General features: G+C 32.1%; 1 protein-coding gene across 2 annotated transcripts in view; it reads right to left on the bottom strand.

Annotated features, from left to right (window-relative positions):
* LOC127712161 (uncharacterized) overlaps positions 1 to 18,460 on the bottom strand; it is a 66,645-nt gene extending 48,185 nt beyond the window's left edge. For both annotated transcript variants that reach the window (XM_052218447.1, XM_052218448.1), the window contains exons 1-3: positions 18,380 to 18,460; positions 16,355 to 16,682; positions 11,781 to 11,960 (exon numbers count right to left, since the gene is read on the bottom strand). In XM_052218447.1, coding sequence (XP_052074407.1) covers positions 11,781 to 11,960; positions 16,355 to 16,682; positions 18,380 to 18,390 — 519 coding nt within the window. In that variant the 5' untranslated portion in view covers positions 18,391 to 18,460. The remainder of the gene's footprint in view (positions 1 to 11,780; positions 11,961 to 16,354; positions 16,683 to 18,379) is intronic.
* Between the last annotated feature and the right edge of the window lie 1,737 nt (positions 18,461 to 20,197).

Raw genomic sequence — 20,197 nt, 5'->3', positions numbered from 1 at the left:
AACCGTTTCACAGATGATATCGGATATGTTCCCTATGTCGTTACGACAATACCCTTCCCTTTTCACGAATGTGACCTACCGAATTAGACTATTTACCGGATTTGTAATAACATAAGCAACACGACGGGTGCCACATGTAGAGCAGGATCTGCTTACCCTTCCTGAGCACCTGAGATCACCCCCAATTTTTGGTGGGGTTCGTGTTGCTTAGTCTTTAGTTTTCTATGTTGTGTCATCTGTACTATTATTTGTCGGTTTGTCTTTTTATTTTTGGCCATGACGTTGTCAGTTTGTTTTCGATCTATGAGTTTGACTGTCCCTCTGGTATCTTTCGTCCCTCTTGTATTTATCAATCCCTCATCCCTAACAACAAAAAGTACACACAGTACAGATCTGAGAGTATTCGCAGTTACTGACAGCTAGTTCAAAGCCAATTACAATTAATAAAAAAAATCATGTATCTAAGACTAAAATATCAATCAGCCTGGTACGCATCCAACATACAATGGATTTAGTGTAGAGACGTCATTTAAGTTATTTCTTAAAATCATATTCAAAACATTGCTTAGAATTCAATAATTATTTAATTTTGCAAACTGGTATCATTTTAATTAAATTAACGAAGGGTAAACAGTGTAATATTTTTCTTTAATGGGTCCCAAGTGTAACGTTATTAGGGATGACGTCATTGTTGGGCATGTGACGTCACAGACGTCCAGCTGCTGTATTTTCTGGCACACGAAATGCAACCATATAAAACTAACGACAGCAAAAGGGTTAACACTTCTGTTAAACGGAAGGTGATATATATTGTGACAAACCCAGTGTTGATTAGGTATTAACCTTTTTTCTGCCATACGGCCTATCCGGCCTATTCAAAAACACTACATTTGAGTGCCACGGGCGAGGCCCAAAGGCCAACGGAATATTGACGATACGTAATAATGAACAAAACGTCATAATGTTAGAGTGCGGGATTAGGAAGATGGCTGGCGTCAACTCTATTCCAACTCCGTGATTTTGGGTTTGCCACTGACATGAAGATGAAGAATTAAGAACCACAATTTAATATCAACCAGAGGGGACCAATCAGATTGCTAGATATAAACTTGTCGCTAATAGTTTATTTTTATTTAGTGTTCTCTTTAGAGTTGACGAAAGTATTTGTGCGACAAACAAACATGTTAGAAGAATTTTTTTATACGTTAACTTTTGGCAAGCAAGAACACCTGTTAGCTTGGTACATGTATATGAAATTCTTTATATATGTTCAGATTATAAAAAAAAATTATGTCGTGATTATATTTTGTTGAGGAATACTAAAATAAACATTAGTAACTTTAAAAAAATTACCACTATCACTATTGAGAATGTGTGTTCAATGACTGAATTTGAACTCGATAAATTTCTTCGGGGTTTCTGTTTTTCACTGCAACTTTACTGAATGCATATAAAGTTATCTAAAAACTCTCATCAGCTAAACAAAACAAACCGTCATTCTTACAGACAAAGAAGCACAAAGATAAATTTAAACAAAATCATGCTCCGATAACGTTTAAAGAGTGATGCAATGAATAGTCGTCACCTACAGTTTTTGTCATATATTTCCCATAAAACTACGTTTTTTCAAAAAAGTGAGATCAATTCTGGCTGGATTTTAATAAATTCGGCCCAATAGAAACAGAATTGTCATAGGTTTATTTGTTTATTTAGTCATATTTCTTATGAGAAGCGTTTCCCTCTTCTGATGATATAAACAGAAATATTTTTTGTCGGGAAATTTGCTGAATAGTTTAACCAATGATAATATCAGTATAAAACAAAACAAAATACAAAAGAAGACAAAGTTGTGATTAAATAGAAAAATAGACTTCAAACAATTCTTTTTTTAAACTCATAGTTTGTGAAAATCTAAGCATACTTGTACATGCGTTCATAATGTTCTTTTTTTTTTTTAAATGTGTTATCATTTGAAAGATTTAGCAAAAGATTGTAGATGACGAATACTTATTGCAAAACATGCATTAAAAAGAAACATGTGACAACCGTGATGCCTAAACAAAAGTAATGACGACTGCATTGGATTTCGCTAAAACCTTTACAAAATATTATCATAACATATAAAAAAGTAAAATCACAAAAATACTGAACTCCGAGGAAAATTCAAAAAGGAAAGTCCCCAATCAAATGGCAAAATCAAAAGTTCAAACACATCAAACGAATGGATAACAACTGTCATATTCCTGACTTGGTACAGGCATTTTCTTATGTAGAAAATGGTGGATTAAACCTGGTTTGAAAGCTAGCTAAACCTCTCACTTGTATGACAGTCGCATCAAATTCCATAATATTGACAACGATGTGTGAACAAAACAAACATAATAGATAAAAATGTCACAAATAGGGGTACAACAGCAACACGAACCCCACCAAAACTGGGGGTGATCTCAGGTGCTCCGGAAGGGTAAGCAGATCCTGCTCCACATCTGGCACCTGTCGTGTTGCTCATGTTATTACAAAGCCGGTAAATAGTCTATTTCGGTAGGTCACATTCGTGAAAGGGAACGGGATTGTATTTACGACATAAGGAACATATCCGATATAATCTGTGAAACGGATATTCCATTACGGTCAACCAACTCGTGATGGCGTCCGTAAAACTTACGAAGTAATGATTTCAACTTCACCATTTGGAACTAAAAATGCATGGAAAGGTCACAATTGGGAAGCTGAAATCATCTCTTTTGTCGTAAAGTTTTGTTTTCAACCGACCCTCATTGTCAATTTCTAGATATAAGTCAAGATATGAGGCAGACTTAACTGTAAAATGGAAAGTCCCTAATCAAATGGCAAAATCAAAAGCCATAACACATCAAACGGATGGATAACAACTGTCATATTCCTGACTTGGTACAGGCAATTTCTTATGTAGAAAATGGTGGATTGAACCTGGTTTTATAGCTAGCTAAACCTCTCACTTGTATGACAGTCGCATCAAATTCCATTATATTGACAACGATGCGTGAACAAAACAAACAGACACAATAGGTAAAAATGTCAAAAATATTGGTACAACAGTCAACATTGTGTTACCATCTTAATCACTATAAAAACAAACAAATGTAACGAAGAAGCACAAAAAGGCATACATCAAATTTAACGTCCTCATTTTGTTTATATTATACGATTTTATTCATCTATGTAAAATCCACCCATAAAGATGGAAGGTTTTAAGTACTGGCGTAAAATCGCGCGTTTGAAATTCGCACAGGTAGACATAAAATAATTTTGTCGTTCAAAGTATGACGGGATACATAAATAGAAGTGGCCAATCTAATTCTTACTTGGTGTCCACCGTTTAAAAATAAACAAAAAAATCAAATTAAACAAAAATAATCGGCTCAGAACGGAAAAATTAAACATTAGATGAAAGTGATTAAAAGTCTATCCAAAGTACACACGTTTGTGAAATTATGGATTAACTACTTGATTATTGGCTACTAAATGTCCAGCGACAAATATTTTATTCATCGAGAAATCATGTTTATAAGATGCGCAAGGTCGAAAAAGTATATATGTATCTGTTTACTTTCTGCAAGTTATAGCAAGTTATTATATCTGGAAATCTGAGGTACTAAAGTATAGAATACATATTAATATCACAGAAGTTTAGCAACTTTGACTTTAAAAAAGATGCGGAAGATACCAAAGGGACACACACAACTTATAAGTTCAAATAGAAACTGAAAACGCTATGGCAAAATCATGTTTTAAGATAAAACATATATATTTGAAGGATGCGTACAGCAAACACTATTCGGTAGCCCCCTGTATATAAAATGAATAGATATCAATAAAACGGAAATTTTAGTGACAATGAAATATTATTTAAAAAATTCGCAGTACACGTTTTTAAGAAAAGTCAATTTAAAATCAAATTATTCAGTAGTGTTTGCGGTAGTTACGACCGTGCATCCTGATATATAGTTGTACTTCGTTTTATAGAATATTCAAATTGCTTTATCTCCGAATGTCTAAAATTTACTTGCATACTTAATGAATATTAATTTGTGGTTCTTATATATGGATCAATTTGCCTGCAAAATTTCATAAAAATCCGTTAGATTGCCTATATACGTACCTGCGACTCTTTTCACAAAAAATCTTACGATTAAAATTGATCGTAAGTTATACTGAAATGTGTATGACTTACGAGTATTTTTACTCTTAAGATTTTTTGTGAAAAGAGCCGCTGTTGCGTAAAGAAATCTAACTGACATACGCCGACCGTCGAACCAGAACTGTTTCCAGACGGAAACATTTGCATGACGTTGCGCATTGTTACGCTTTTTTTATGACGTTTTCCGTTCAAATTTCAAATCTAGGGTCTATCCCAGGGCACTCAACGGCATTTAACAAAAAAAGCCGTGGCACTCTAAGGGTTAAATGAATTCTGAATTACACCGTGACGATAAGTTCTAGGAAGACTCATGACAGTTATATCCGATGCATGGTTAATAAGTAGTGTAAATAAATTACTGGAGTAAGAAATATGGTCAAGCAGTAAAACCCTTCCTTAAGGAGGCTCGAGGCTATAAACACTTTATATAAGAAATTCCTCAAAACTTGACATTTTATCCCTTAAATTGAGTGGATCGAAATAATGAAATAAAATTAGGGGGTCACCATTCATTTAAGCGTTTTATAGGCCACAGAAATAAGGAGGCTTTTTCGGCGTTTTACAAATGAACAATAGGGAAAATTGTGTGTTGACATACTTAGATTTTAATAACGAATACAATTTATATAAGATTTTGTTTAAATTTTTTTTACAACAAGCACAAGTATAGTTTTACATGTTCAGCTAAAAAAACATATAGGTCACCGTTGGTTTAAGAAAGATATTTCACATTCTTAATTAATTATCCATTTTTGGCGGGAAATTTCTAATGGGGAAAATATCACCTCCATTACCTTCATCCTAAAAAAATTAAAAGAACTAAATTACAGATTTCCATTAAACTTTCTATTCTAAGAGAATTATAAGTGAAGTCTAGAAAAAGCAAAAAAAAAAAAATATGGGGTCACTGATCTTTTAAGAGAGATAAATCACTAAAAGGGTGAAACCATGGCAACAAAAAAATGGTTATTTTTGAAAAAATTCAACTTTTTCTCCCGTTTTTTGGCCAAAACTATATGAAATGAAAATCTAATTTTGGTTTACAATGCCCCGTAGTGATATGCAGGCCCACGTTGAATTTTAGGTCATATGGTCAAATCGTAAGGCCAAAGGTCAAGGTCATGGCATTCATGAATTAATATTAATTCATAAATTTTAAAGCTTTTTATGAGATAATTTGATTAGTAAATCGAAGTTTACAGATATACAGTGGATCTTAATGATCATTATATAATTCAATTGTCAAAGTCACCGTTGTTAAAATACTCAAACTTGGATTGATTGGAACAATTTAGATAATTTTAAATACCAAATATTTAAAAGGAAAAGTACCAAATTTTTATAGATTATGACCTACTGGGAAAAATGCTCCTTATTAGATCTAATGTCAATACTATCAAAAAATAAAATAGGCGCATAATGCCATTTGGAATTATGATTCTCTGCAAACCTCATGACTTATGTTACACTTTCTTGGTTTTTGTTAAAAAGTTAAAGGTTTAGATTAATATGTAGTCACTGCCTGTCCCAAGTCAGGAGCCAGTAATTCAGTGGTTGTCATTTGCTGTTGTCATAATTTTTTTTTTGTGCTTTGTACATAAATCAGGCTGTTAGTTTTCTTTTTTGATTTGCTTTACATTTGTCATTTCGTTTTATAGCTTGCTATGTGGTATGGAGTTGGCTCATTGTTGAATGCCATAGGGTGGCCTATAGTTGATAACTTCTATGTCTTTTGGTCTCTGGTGGAAAGTTTTCTAATGGCAATCATGCCGTGTCTCATTGGCAATCATATCCCATCTTTTTATAAATATTTGAAATTTTAGACATAATGCTGACAATAATAACACACAGGGCAGCTTCTATGTTTGTTGTATAATGAATTATTAAAGGAGCCATTTATATCTAAGTTTGAGATAGACAAATTCTTCTTTCATTTCATAGGAGTACTCATGTTTATGTATAAAAATTAATACATGAGATAGTTGAACATGATACACCAGCCATTTAATCTTTTTTAATATCTGTCAATTTATCCGTTTTATGCTTTTGAAATTACATACATAAAAAAAATCAGGTTCAATAGTGTGTTAGATTTGTATTAACTAGAAAATGTGTCTATAAGACACAGGATGTCCTGTAATTAAATGTAGGTCACAGTAATCAAATTGTTGATGAGCTGTGTGGTACTATTAAAGAATACTGTAGTGGTACTATATCAGTATAGGTTTCTGTGAAATGAACCTAAACGCAAGACATAACCAAAGACACAAAAGCATGAAATGTAGGTCATAGTGACTCAAGTAAAGTGTTGTACTACTAGTATTCAAGCTGTCTGTTGTGAATAAATATCATCGATATATTACTATAAGTTACTGAGAAATGGGGCTAAATGCAAACTTAACTGGATAGGCCCATATGGATGTACATACTTATGGACGGACAAGGGTATATCTATATAATCCATCCACATTTGTGGCGGGGCATAATAAAATCCAATCTTGGTATCTACATTAAATATAAGTAACAACATGCAGTATAGGTGACAAAAGTATTCATTTATTCATATATTTAAGTTCCCATACATTACTTATCAAGATTACATAAATTCCAAAAAACAATTAACCAATTAAAAAGTGTTGAAACATGTGAAAAGCATGGTATGATTAGCAGCAGATCAACTTTACAGGCTTATTCCATTCATATAACCTTACAACCTTATGACTTTTCACAGTGCACCAGGTTTTTTTTTATCTTGTTCTGCAAATCATGTTATGCAAATACCTGTCGCTCCACCCTTATAGATCTTGAATCCTTGATACATGGAATGATTCTTCAATTGCTTTAAGGGCATTTAAAAAGCAAATTTTTGCAATATTTAATTTTTTTAAATCACAAATTTTGATAGTTGAAATTGTTAAATTAAATGTAAAAAATAAACGCCCAAAATTATTAAAATGAACATATTGTCTACAATCAAGATTATATTGTCATGAAACTTCATCAACTCTTTTATAATTCCCTAATCTAAGGTCATGCCAAGTTTAAAAAAAAATGTCTATTCAATTTGAAAACACAATTATTGCATAGCAGAGGTGGATTTAGGGGGGGGGGGAGGTACATATATGGTAAATGCATAGCCTTTTTACATGTCCCACTCCAAACGTTGCCTAGTTTGGGGGCCCTGGACCCCCTTTTTTCAAAATCCTGGATCCGCATCTGTTTAGTACATTTCTTTTAGACAATAAATGAAAAAAAAAAATCACACTTGCACTTTCTCAATACGATTTTTACAGTGTAATGTACTACTTTTAGGAAAAAATATATCAAAATTATAGAATAGTCTTCCAGCTCTAACTCAAAATATGGACAATATTATGTTAAGGGGGTCTGTAATTCAGTTTCACAGCTCCATACATACAGGTACTAATTCTTGCCTTGTTCAACTAACACAAATCACTACTTTACCTCAAAAATCATGATTCTTATTGTTTTTATGTGTACTTTTATCCCTCTAATTACTATATTATGCATAATATAGATGAACAAAATTTGCAAGTTAGACATTGTCCACACTAGCGACTATATTTGTAGACACTGAAAATCAAAGGATGATAACTGTGTACCAGGACCAAATGTCAGACATTTCAGTCAACCTGTCATATTAAAACATTAAGAAAATGGGTATCTTTCTTCAATCATGTTAATACAAAGAATTAGAGTGTTATTTTCATTATATATGTACTTTTTAAAATTAAACATTAATCTATCAAAATAGAAAGTTATGTTGTGTACCATACCGTTTGCATTTGCTAAATTTGTGACGCAAGTATCCTATATTATACAGATCCATTGTATGATGGCATTCAAATGTAGAAATAGGGAAACATCAAAAACTTTCACTTCCCATATGTTTATATGTACGTTCATTTATATGTAATAAAGAAATTATAATAGTATCAAATCAGTGAAATATCATGAATAACCTTTTACATTTTGCCACTGTGTCAGTGATAATAATTAAAAGAACTATTATTTAATCCGAACTGTTTAAGCATAGCCTAATTTGAATTAATCTAAATTTTTAATTCTTTCCATGAAAAATGTACTGTTCTAGCAAAACACTTAATGGTATAACTTCATTAATTAAGGCATTTGACATAAAATTTTGCAAAGAGAACAAAATTTTAATCCAACAGTAAATTGTTTAAAATATATAGTTTAATATACAACTTCACCTTATCATTAAATATTCAACACAGCTTGCCAAGTTCTACATGAATAATCTACAGGGGGGATCCAGAGTTTTTGAAAAAGGGGGAGGTGGGGTTAATCCCCAATAATTGAATATATACAGCTGAGCAAAATTATTAGTTTTTAGGGGATTGAAAATCAAAGTTTTTTCCGTGAAACAGTGCATAACCAAAAAATGTACATAAAATGTTTAAATATTTCATATTCTTTACCAATTTCGAAGTTTTATTATAAAAAATCCCAGCGAGATTATCCAGTAGTAGCAGTACAAACAGGAATTAGTGAGAAACGCCTTGGGGGAAAAGGAGTATGTGACAACAGGAATCAGAGCAAACAACTCATATTCAAATAAACTAGACTAACAGCAGAGTAAATAAAAATTCTGTTTGCAAAAGAAACTCCTGCCCTTTTTTCTGAAAATCAAATGGCCATTACTTATGGTGTCTGGTGTAGACAACACACCTGCCAGGCCGTACTCTTAAGGTCTGCAAATAAATGGTGATGTAGTCAACACACCTGGACCCTAGGGTCTGTAAATAATGTGTCAAAACATTTATCACAAGTGCATTGTACCATGAGCTACAGACTACATGTATTTTACTGTGCGTATTGCTGTGTGTTTGCTTATTCCACATTGGCTAGAGGTATAGGGGGAGGGTTAAGATCTCACAAAACATGTTTAACTCTGCCGCAAAATGTTTGCGCCTGTCATAAGTCAGGAACCTCTGGCCTTTGTTAGTGTTGTGTTTTTTAAATTTTGGTTCATTTATATGTTTCGGAGTTTAGTGTGACGTCCATTTTCGCTGAACTAGTACACATTATTTATAATAATCAAAATGAATTGTTATTGTCGATTACGACAACAAGTATGACTTACGATATCATTGCGCAACATCCTGCGCAGTAGGCGCGAAAATTTAAACCCGCGAGCCCCCTTAAGTGGCGCCCTTTCACTCTATTGAATGCATAAGTATGCAGACACACCGCGGGCTAGAATAGATCAGAATAGGGACATTTAATCCGATGACACGCGTATTGGTAGATTTTCACAGTTTTCATACTCTTTTGCACGTAAAAGAACCCAGCAATTGAGGATCCGCAGGTGACCTATTGAAAACAAATGTTCCACCTTCCTAGTTTCCAGTTCTTGTTTCTCTTCGTTCAAAATTTTTAGAACCTACCTAATTTATCTATTGTTACGTTCATTTGTTGTCGCCTTACAAATGAAATGTTTGTCCTTCAATCAAACAATCAGCCAAATAATTTGAAAAGAAAATTAAGACCCTTAAATTTTATTTGGCTGGGGAATAGATGTTTTAATAGATAGCACTTACAACAGAAATTATACATATATATATATGCGTCTCACTGGAAAGATGCTAAGCTAAACTTTCCATTGATTAATATCATATTTGTATAAATTGGACGTACGGTAAAAATTTCTCAACTACATCGATAAAATTAAAGAAACGTCTGTTTTTCCATAATGTCGTACGCAAATGTTAATCAGCTTCATTGATTATAATAACATATGGTTTATTTCAGATAAAGTTTGTTTGAGAATATCAGACAAAATGAAAAAGTAAGTAAAATTTTAAGCGTAGAAAACGTTGTAATATAGTTCATTTCATTGATGGGTCATTTTAAAAAAATGCTAAAAATTGTATTTCTAATGGAAAATGCAGTTGTAAGTGTTTAAATGAAAGTTTGTAAAATTTATGAGTCAGAACATTAATAATTAACACGATTTAGATCTATTTTGATAAGATTAGAATATATTTAAGTCCGATTTTTGCGTTATTTATGTGCGTACAGTGTCAGGGTAACACATTTCAAATGATTTTTTTCCTATTTTCTGATTACCTTGATATCTGCAAGAGGGACTTTTTTTAGAATGTTAATAGTAACTCTAACGAAAAATCGCAGCTTCTTTATTATTATATGTAACATTTTTCTACAAACTAAATTCAATCAGCGTACATGAAGTTCATGTCCATCCTGTTACCGCTACTTAAATTAACCGTTAAATTGTTCTCCCTATGAATATTGAACTAGTCAGTGTTGATTTCAAAAGCGCAAAGCAACCTAAACATTTAACACAGCACGTTTTTTGTATAACAGTGCAGAGAAAAAAAATTTCAAGACATTTAGTGAAAAAAATAGTGGGTACCCTTATGTCATGTCTATGCTGTTACCAACATATTTATTAATTAAACCAATGTTATACTTGTAAAAAGTGCAATAATGTGTTGGAAACCAAAATCACAACAGAAAAACATTACCACTTCATCAAAAGGGGTATTTATTTCACAACAGCATTCAAAAATGAAGAAATTTGTCTATCCTGTTACTATGGTTGCTACACGTATGATTACAGTAACAGGATAGACAATAGTAGAAGAAACGTCTTTAAAAAAATTATAATTACATATAGTTGTACACATAATGAAATGTTTCGTTGTTTTAACTCATCTAAAGGTTATAACGTCTTAATCTTCGCAATTTAGCATTTGCAGATACAATACTGCTATCGGTAACAGGATAGACAAAAAGGTAACAGGATGGAACTTAATATAGTGATATATCATTAACCTACGTTCCTGTTACCAATAAAATAGAGCAAAAGTAAACCAACATGCGAGGGAACTATTTGATGTTAGGTTAATTAGAAAGAGAGAAAAAATGCTGAACATTATGAATTGCTATCTTAGACTTGCATTACTGGTGGTTATTTTTATAACCTTTGAAAACCAATTTTTAGAGACATTTTTCAGTACAACATGGAAAATTGACAAATAATCTATCAATTCACAGAATAATTATACATAGAAGTTTTTACTCTTGGAAACCATATTATTGGCTACGAAAAACAAGCTTAAAGTTTTATCGAACCCTTTTCTAAATAACCCGAAATTTCTTTTGAACATGGTAACAGGAGAGACAAAATATTGCAACACCTATCAAAAAATGTTTCAATATATTCTTGTATGACATTGTCAAGATTGCATCTTTTTATATGTTGTTCTATAAGTACTATTTGTTTTGATTAGGGTTGTTTGAATAAGTAACTTTAAATCAATTTTGAAATTTCAAAATTCGACATTTTTTGAAAATGACCCAAATAAATGGATATGGACGCGTGGCGTGACGTTGCTGCACTGCTACGTGACGTCATTGCCTAATATTTTTCGAGTACCAGGTCCTGTCCATGTTATAGAAAAGTATTATGCAGTAAGATCAAAGGGAAAATATATAAACTGCCGATAAATCACTTTATTGTTATTGTATAAATATAACACTATTCGATTTGAAAAAAAAAAAATTACTATTTTATTATACTTAAAAGTACCTCAACCATAATGAATTCCTCATGTGTAAGTGCCATTTCCGGTACAAACATCTGTATTCTATAGTCATTACTAGCTGTGTAGATTCCGCCGGTCGGACCACAAGTGAACTCTGCTTTTTGTGGATAAGACAGGATACAGCACGTGTCGATGGCGGTTGCGCTGAAGCACACGTATCCAAGCTGTGAAAGACGACATATACATGTATTCAAAAGGAGTATGATGTATCAAGTAGCGACAAATGCAATGTGATACCAATTATCTGTTATGACATTCAAATCTATTTCATTAACTCGTGATATACCGCTGTGAATTCAAACATTTTATTTTGCGGTTAATCATAGTTTCATTTCTCTTAATTATACACTAGAAATTATGAAAGACACTTTAAATACATATTTATGAATAAAGCAGAGCACTACGACATCACACATGTCACAGTTATTGCGATTGTGTGGCTGGTTGTAGAAAAAAAAAACCATGGACGTTTGCTTATTTTTTTCTGAATTTCAGCTTGAAAGTGTTATCCGGTCATGATTTAAACGACAATCGATTGTGTGTATTAAAGACCTTCGATAGATTGGTAGATTATATCGGTGTTCTATGCAAAGAGATGTGGGGTATACGTTAAGAATGGTTCGTTGATTGATTGATGTTTGCTTTACGCCGCCTCCGCGAAAGATAATTTAAATATTTTAACAATAAAACAGAAGGTCCACAATGTTAGACTCAGCTTGACGTCGATCTTTTTATCGATGTTCAATAAGATTAAATCATAATTTCTTATTTGATCCTCATTTATTTTCTCGTTAATGATAGTTTTATTTCGTATAATGCTTGCTAAATAAATTTAAATATAGGAGCAACTAAGATAATACATTCCGTCCCAAAGAATCAACTAACACAAAATCAAAGAATTTACGTGAGTAAATGAAAACACGGACGATGTCTAATTCCTTTCATATCCATATGGATAAAAGGAGATGACATGAACTTAGTTTATTCAGCATAAATAACTGAAATCCCCAGCCTATATTAATACAATCTGTAGTTATGTTATTATGGCAAGGGATCAATAATAGTATTTCAATTGAAATTGCTATTATTACTTGTTTACATCGATGATATCACGAATCATATCAAAACACCTTATAATATGTTAAATAAAATAAAACAATCAATATTTGTGATAAAAATCAAATAAAAATGCAAACACAGGCGGTCTTTTTACATACATGAATTTTGCAGATGTTATCTTTTTTTATCTTTAAATTATTTATAGGTAACGCATAAAGCAACTAAATTCTACAAAGCAGTCTGTTAATTGAAGGTATCAGGTTAAAAGATAGCCGTGTTCGAAAAAAAAAATAATTCGGTAATTTTTTATCCCTAGTTTAACAAATCGATTGATATCTCATATGTTTGAACTTCAAGGATTTTCAAGCTAGTATAGGCAAAGGGGGACAAATCTGTCCCGAAAGTTTTTAACAAACTGTTAGAATGACTTTATCCATATCATAACTGTTTAGACTAAAGGGTTAGTATGTAAATTTTGCTGAACTGTGTAGGAAGGAAGCCGATATCTCGTATGTTTGAATTCAAGGATTTCCGCGAAAGGGAGACAAATGACCAAGAAAGTTGTTTAACAAACTGTTGAAAAAAACTTTCATGATTTGAAAGGTTTTATCCATAAAAATTAATATTTTTGCAACATACACAATAATTATATTGATTTTTTTATATTATAGAGTAAAAAGTAAAATAACAAAAATACCGAGCTCCAAAGAAAAATTCAAAACGGAAAGTCTCTTTTCAAATGACAAAATCAAAAGCTCAAACACATCAAACGAATGGAAAACAACTGTCATATTCCTGACTTGATACAGGCATTTCCAATTGTGTAAACTTTGCTGAACTGCGTTGGGCGGAAGCTGCTTTTATCACTGTAAGAAACAAAACATACCAGATACCTGGCCCATTCTCTTCTACGCGTCAGTCCTGCCGAGAGTGAGCAAGGATCCAAGGTTATTCAGATTTTTTTTTAATTATCAGTATTAATAAAAAAAAAACATGAAGGGAATATAAAGTAACTTGAGATTTTCAGACTACAAAGTGGATTGATATTTGTAAGATATAAATCTAAAATGTAAGCGTTTAAAGATCTTTCAAGTGTGACGAACTGGGTCGACTGTGTTACTATAAAATATATATAAGTATATAAAACAAAAAATTGAAAGGAAAAAAACAACGCAAAAAAACGAAACGATAGTTCCTAATGAACTGTAATTATTAACTGATAGGTATTTGTTAAGTTCATAAAATTGTTTAGAACCTATATCATGTTGTTCACCTTTGTGTCGTCTGTGATATACTTAAAAAAAAAGTATATCTTGATAAAAAAAATAATAATAAAGGTCCTCTTTTTGAATGTTTTCTCGCTTAAATCCTACTTTAAATTTTGAGTCTATATTATATCCTGATAAATGTTTAAATTAGTTTCCAAGTAGTGCAGCCGGGAGGAAAAATAAAAATTCCCATCGTTTCTCCAGACTGCACTCCCGGACTTTGGAAATATTGTGGGCGTAAGGATAAAGTATTCTAGATTATTGGCTAATAAAAATTGAATATTGTCCATAAATTACCCTCCCGGTAGGCTATTCTAGCGAGAAACATAGAATAAGGCATGTGCTAGTTAAATGCTACCAATGCGGGGATGTCTCACACTACTGATGTAGCAGATTAAGAATCCATTAATAAGGATTTAGATTTTGTAGCCGTTCCCTTTCCATAACGGTCACGTATATTAATCCGAAAAACATTCCAAAGACATACTGGTATTTAGTGATTCCTCCATCCCTGACGAGAAAAAAAAGACCCTTCTGTCATTGGATGAGAAATCACCCCTACCTTATAGTCTCTAATAAATATATGTAAAAAGTTTGGAATTAGTCATGTTTGTTTAATTCATGTGCTGGCTTTATGCTTTCAAAAGGATTAGAAAGGTATTCATCATATATACACTAACACGAATAAACTCACATGTCCAATGCAAAAATCAGTAAAAAATATCGTTTTTCTATTATTCTATGGATCGTTCAAGCTTGAGATTATGTTCTATATATATTCTTATTTACCAACAAGGGTTAAAACTAATGAATTCATTACTTCACAGTGAAAGAATTATGCTGCATTTAAAAAAAACATTAAGAAAAATAATATCAGTAGAAACAAAACAAAACAAAAATAACAATTAAATTTTCAATATAACATAATTAATGAAACTCAATCATGCTAAAACATATTGGGTACGAGTTGGTTAAGTACGAGTTGGCGAAGGTACGAGTTGTCGTGTATCCCTTTCGAAGATCTTCTATCACTACTAAATTCCGTAAATAACAAAAACAATCAAATTTGATAAAAAAAAGACATATGACACGGGTTATGTTCTTCTCATATATGTTATGATGGTATGATACTAAACCCCTAACGGGAAGGATTGTGCCTGATATTCATATGATGAAGACATAATCTTTCAATCAGTTTAATTGAAGTCTGGAGCTGGCATGTCAGTTAACTGCTAGTAGTCTGTTGTTATTTATGTATTATTGTCATTTTGTTAATTTTCTTTGGTTAGATCTTCTGACATCAGACTCGGACTTCTCTTGAACTGAATTTTAATGTGCGTATTGTTATGCGTTTACTTTTCTACATTGGCTAGAGGTATAGGGGGAGGGTTGAGATCTCATAAACATGTTTAACCCCGCCGCATTTTTGCGCCTGTCCCAAGTCAGGAGCCTCTAGCCTTTGTTAGTCTTGTATTATTTTTAATTTTAGTTTCTTGTGTACAATTTGGAGTTTAGTATGGCGTTCATTATCACTGAACTAGTATATATATTTGTTTAGGGGCCAGCTGAAGGACGCCTCCGGGTGCGGGAATTTCTCGCTGCATTGAAGACCTGTTGGTGACCTTCTGCTGTTGTCTGTTCTATGGTCGGGTTGTTGTCTCTTTGACACATTCCCCATTTCCATTCTCAATTTTATGTATACATTTAACGGTTTTTAATCGCTATTTTAGGGCCCGTGCCAAGTATAAGCAAACACTTCTGGGTTAGTTACTACTTAGTCGAGCTCGTATTCAGACTAAGTTAGTAGCAATAGGAAATATGTTTTATTGTTGTCAATACGATTTAGTTGATCTCGCCTCGCCCGTCTCACACAAGTTATTGAGAACATATTTCACCAACTTGTTCTACACTTGTTACCAAACATTTCAAATTTATTATTTTGACAATCTGATACTATTATACTGCATGGGTACTAGGGTTCTTGCAACCATTTGAATTTCCAGATATCACTAACAGTTTTCGTAAGTGTTCTTATCATTCAATCTTTAGTTTTTAGTGTTGTCGACTATTGTTTGCGTTCACCCAGGAAATGTATATAAGTTATATGATAGTCTTTGTCCTCTTGGGGATTGATTTGGACAAATATTAATGTACATTACAATGTAACTACGTATCAATTTTATTTTCCCCTGAAACACAGTCGTTCTGGTACTCTTGTAATCTATACTTACCTTAAGCCATGCTTTCTTATAAGTTGGTTGTTTATCTGCTATAACAACAGCTTTGTATACTCTATTTTCTTCTGCTTTTCCTTCATCAAGTTTAACTTTCACCCATATCTTTTCCTCCTCGCCATCTGGAAAGCGAAATGCCTGGTTGCTAATATCGTAAATTGAACTGACCAAATAGTCATTTTCAGCTGGATGAAATACTCTACCTTCCCGAACTATCTTTCTTGCATCCCATTTAAACACGCGAAAGTTTTGAACATCCTCAGTCAACAAACGTTTTGGTAGCTCTAATTCCAAACCTTCACCAATATCAATATGTCTGATGTTTCTGAAAGAAAAAAAAATACACATATGTGTATTTTTCTAATCATTTAACAAATTAAAAATATGTCAATACTATTATAGAAGATCTCCAATTTTTGGGTTGATTAATTTCAATTTTAAAAGTAATTCCAGATATCAAATGAATAGATCTCTAATGAAAAAAGACCTTCTCTACCACGTAACCATGTAATTGACTATTAAAACATCACTTAGATCAGCTTTCACAACACAAATAAAGCTTTCAATCAGTATTTCTGTAGAATTGGGCATACTCTTGGTAGTAATTTTGATGGTTCATTACCTGAATTAGAACAATTTATGCATACACTGTAAGATTCATTTAATATTTCCAAAATGTCAGAAATTTTTGTCAAAAAAGAGATTTCTGGTATGTCTTCTGCTAAAGCAACTGGTTAAGTTAATATTTCGGTTAAACTACTGTTCCAAAAACTAGAACTGAATACTATAAACGCTCCTTGTTGATATCTGGAAGTACTTTTTGGAAGAATTTGTCTACAAGCAATTAAAGCGCTGTTCCTTTGCTTGTTTGTGTTTTTTGCTGTGCATGTACTGATTTTGTGTCATGGATGGATACCCCATATCATTTGATTTCTATCAAAATGACATCTGATATCACTGTTGATTTTCTGACATTTATTTTAATTTTTTCAATTGAAACTTGTTTGTGTTGAAACTGACTGGAAAAAGCCAGTGTTGTTCCATTTTTAAATCTGGAGATGATCATGTTGTAAACAACTAAGGACTAACTGAAATACCAGTCTCATTATTACTTATTATAAGCAAAATAACTGAAAGACATGTTTTTAATACTTTATTTGAATACTTATCTATGAATAATTTGATTACGAATCAGTCTGGTTTTAGGCCAAACACTCATGTGAAACAGTACTGAATAGATTAATTGATCGATGGCTTTAACATATCGATGAAGGGAAATATGTGTAATATTTATTGATTTACATTAAGCAAAGATTTCGACACTGTTAATCACAATGTTTTAAATAAATTCTCCAAATGACTCCGGAATATCTCAATGTACTTAGATATGTACATCAGGTTAGTTCTAGAACAATCAGACAAAGTACTTCTGTAATATGCTTTTTGTTCCAAAAACTAGAACTGAATACTATAAACGCTCCTTGTTGATATCTGGAAGTACTTTATGGAATAATCTGTCTACAAATTTAAAACAATGTAACACAATTGAATCTTTTAAAAAACGTAGTTTGAAAAATAATTTGTTTAATCCTAATAACAGTGTAATAGTTTAATATTTGTATCAGTATTTTTATTATTGAATTTTATACTTTATGTTGTAATATATGTATACAATGTAGGACCTTATAATATTGTAAACTAGTATTTGGACTAAATATATTATCCTGTTGAATAAAGAAAATTATTATTATTATTACTTATTTTGTGGTTGTATTTATCGTATGTTTTTTCATTGCTGTTAAATAGAACATTTGCCTTCTGTATATGTAGTTATACCTCATACGCCTCTATAGGTCTTCTTATGCATGTTTGATTAATTTAACCCTATACATCTTGGGTATCTTGTGTACATTAATTTTACATCTTTCATTTTTAAATTTATGTCAATGTATATATGCAGAATTATTAAAAAAAATCAGAAAAAATATCGTTTCAAAACATTTTTGTAAGATATATACTTACTCGTGCGCCATATTCTGAATTATCTCAATATGTTTATTGACAATTTACTAGTTATTTACAAAAGATTGAATTCGATTTCTACTTTGAATAGTTTTTTTCACACTGCGATAATTTTCAATGCTTCTGATTCAATGAAACGGAACATCTAAATAAATAGACGATAATAAGAAAACAAAAGTAACTAAGTAAGCGTTCAACCGCTACCTTAAGAATTGAATCTGTGATCTTTAAAGCAGTGTATCATACTTATATTTGATTGTGAAAAATAGGTCTCACTATTTTTTGTTCAAAGATATCTATTTATTATCAATTTCTATTTTTGAAAAAAAAAATCTTTCTTTAAAAGTCATTCGCTAGACCAAACATTTCAAAAGCTTTAATACAAATCAAATAACTATTTTTATTCGTAAATTATAAAACGAATTGCAAGTGTAACTGTTTCATACCTACACTTTCTGAATTAAATTCATATATTATTGTTGTCCTTTTGTCTACTTTTCCTGTGATGTGTTATTTTAATTTGTTTTTTCAAGTTATGAAGCAAAAAATATGACGTCTGTCCTTAGTTTAGATATGAATAATACTCACGAAAAGAAACAAACCAAATCCGAAAGTTTTGTAATTGTTACAACTGAATATGCAATAATAATTTGATAGTTTATCTACTAAAGCAAAGTATACGTAATTGCACGAAATTTAAGATTTTTATGAAAATTTGTATGCATGCAATTATAGGTCTCGTTGAACTACATCTGAATGTTGAAAAATTGATATAATATTTGTGACATGAATGGTAATTTTTCATCTGATCTTCGAGTGAGTTTACCGAAGTTATACTAGTACATAAAGGAGTGCTTTTACAAGACATTTTTGCGTGATCCCCTAAATATTGATAAGTTAACGTTGATACTATGGCCTTCTGATTCTCGAAAAGCATCGGGAATTTTTATAGAATTAAAACAGCCCCTGTACGCAGACTGTAACCACGTCATATTGTGTCGTGAATGCTAATAAAAGACGAGATTGCCGTAAACAATATTTTATTCATTAATAGAAACAAATCGTACGTGTTTATTGACAGTGCATTTTACATTTTCTAAAACAATAGAACATTTGTAAAAATTGAGATTCAAACGGTGTTAATTATTACTTCTGTAACTACCGGATTCACAGTAACTGCCATCTGGGACCTAATATTACACTGTGTTGTCATGTTTCAACTGGCATTAATTGTTATAAATTGTGTATTGGGTATTAAGCAACTTACGATGAATTAATTGAGCGAGTAACTTTTGTTATCATAACTGAATGAATGATTCCTATTGTGTAATACCCTCATCACACTAGGACCACGATCCCGCTACGACCTAAAAAATTATGAAAAATTTTGGAAGTCGTAGTAAGACCGTGGTGGTCGTGGTAAGGTCGTAGTAAAGACGTGCCAAGGTCTTCATGATCGTGGAGGGCCACGACCAATTTTGAACATGCTCAAAACATAGTGCAGTCGTGGCCAAAACTAGTCGTAGTAAGGACGTAGTAAGATCGGGATGGCCCGCGTAGAAACATCGTATTCGAAACATGGAGCAATCGGGAAGCCAATGGAAAAAAATTCGCTGCGACCTTACATCGATTTAGACTGCTACTATCCCGATTTATCTGTGTCTTCATTACGCTTCTACTACGATACTGATACAATTATACTACGATGAGGAAGACAATAGAACGCTGCTACTACGCAATAGCCGTCCTTAGTACGACCTTACTACGATACAAATACGTCCTAGATACGATTATTGCATGATCTCATTCTGTTAATAT

The sequence above is a fragment of the Mytilus californianus genome, unplaced genomic scaffold, assembly GCF_021869535.1.
Source record: "Mytilus californianus isolate M0D057914Y unplaced genomic scaffold, xbMytCali1.0.p SCAF_8, whole genome shotgun sequence".
Taxonomy (NCBI): Eukaryota; Metazoa; Mollusca; class Bivalvia; order Mytilida; family Mytilidae; genus Mytilus; species Mytilus californianus.
Note: the sequence above shows the minus strand (reverse complement) of the source record. Positions and strands in the feature narration are given on the sequence as shown.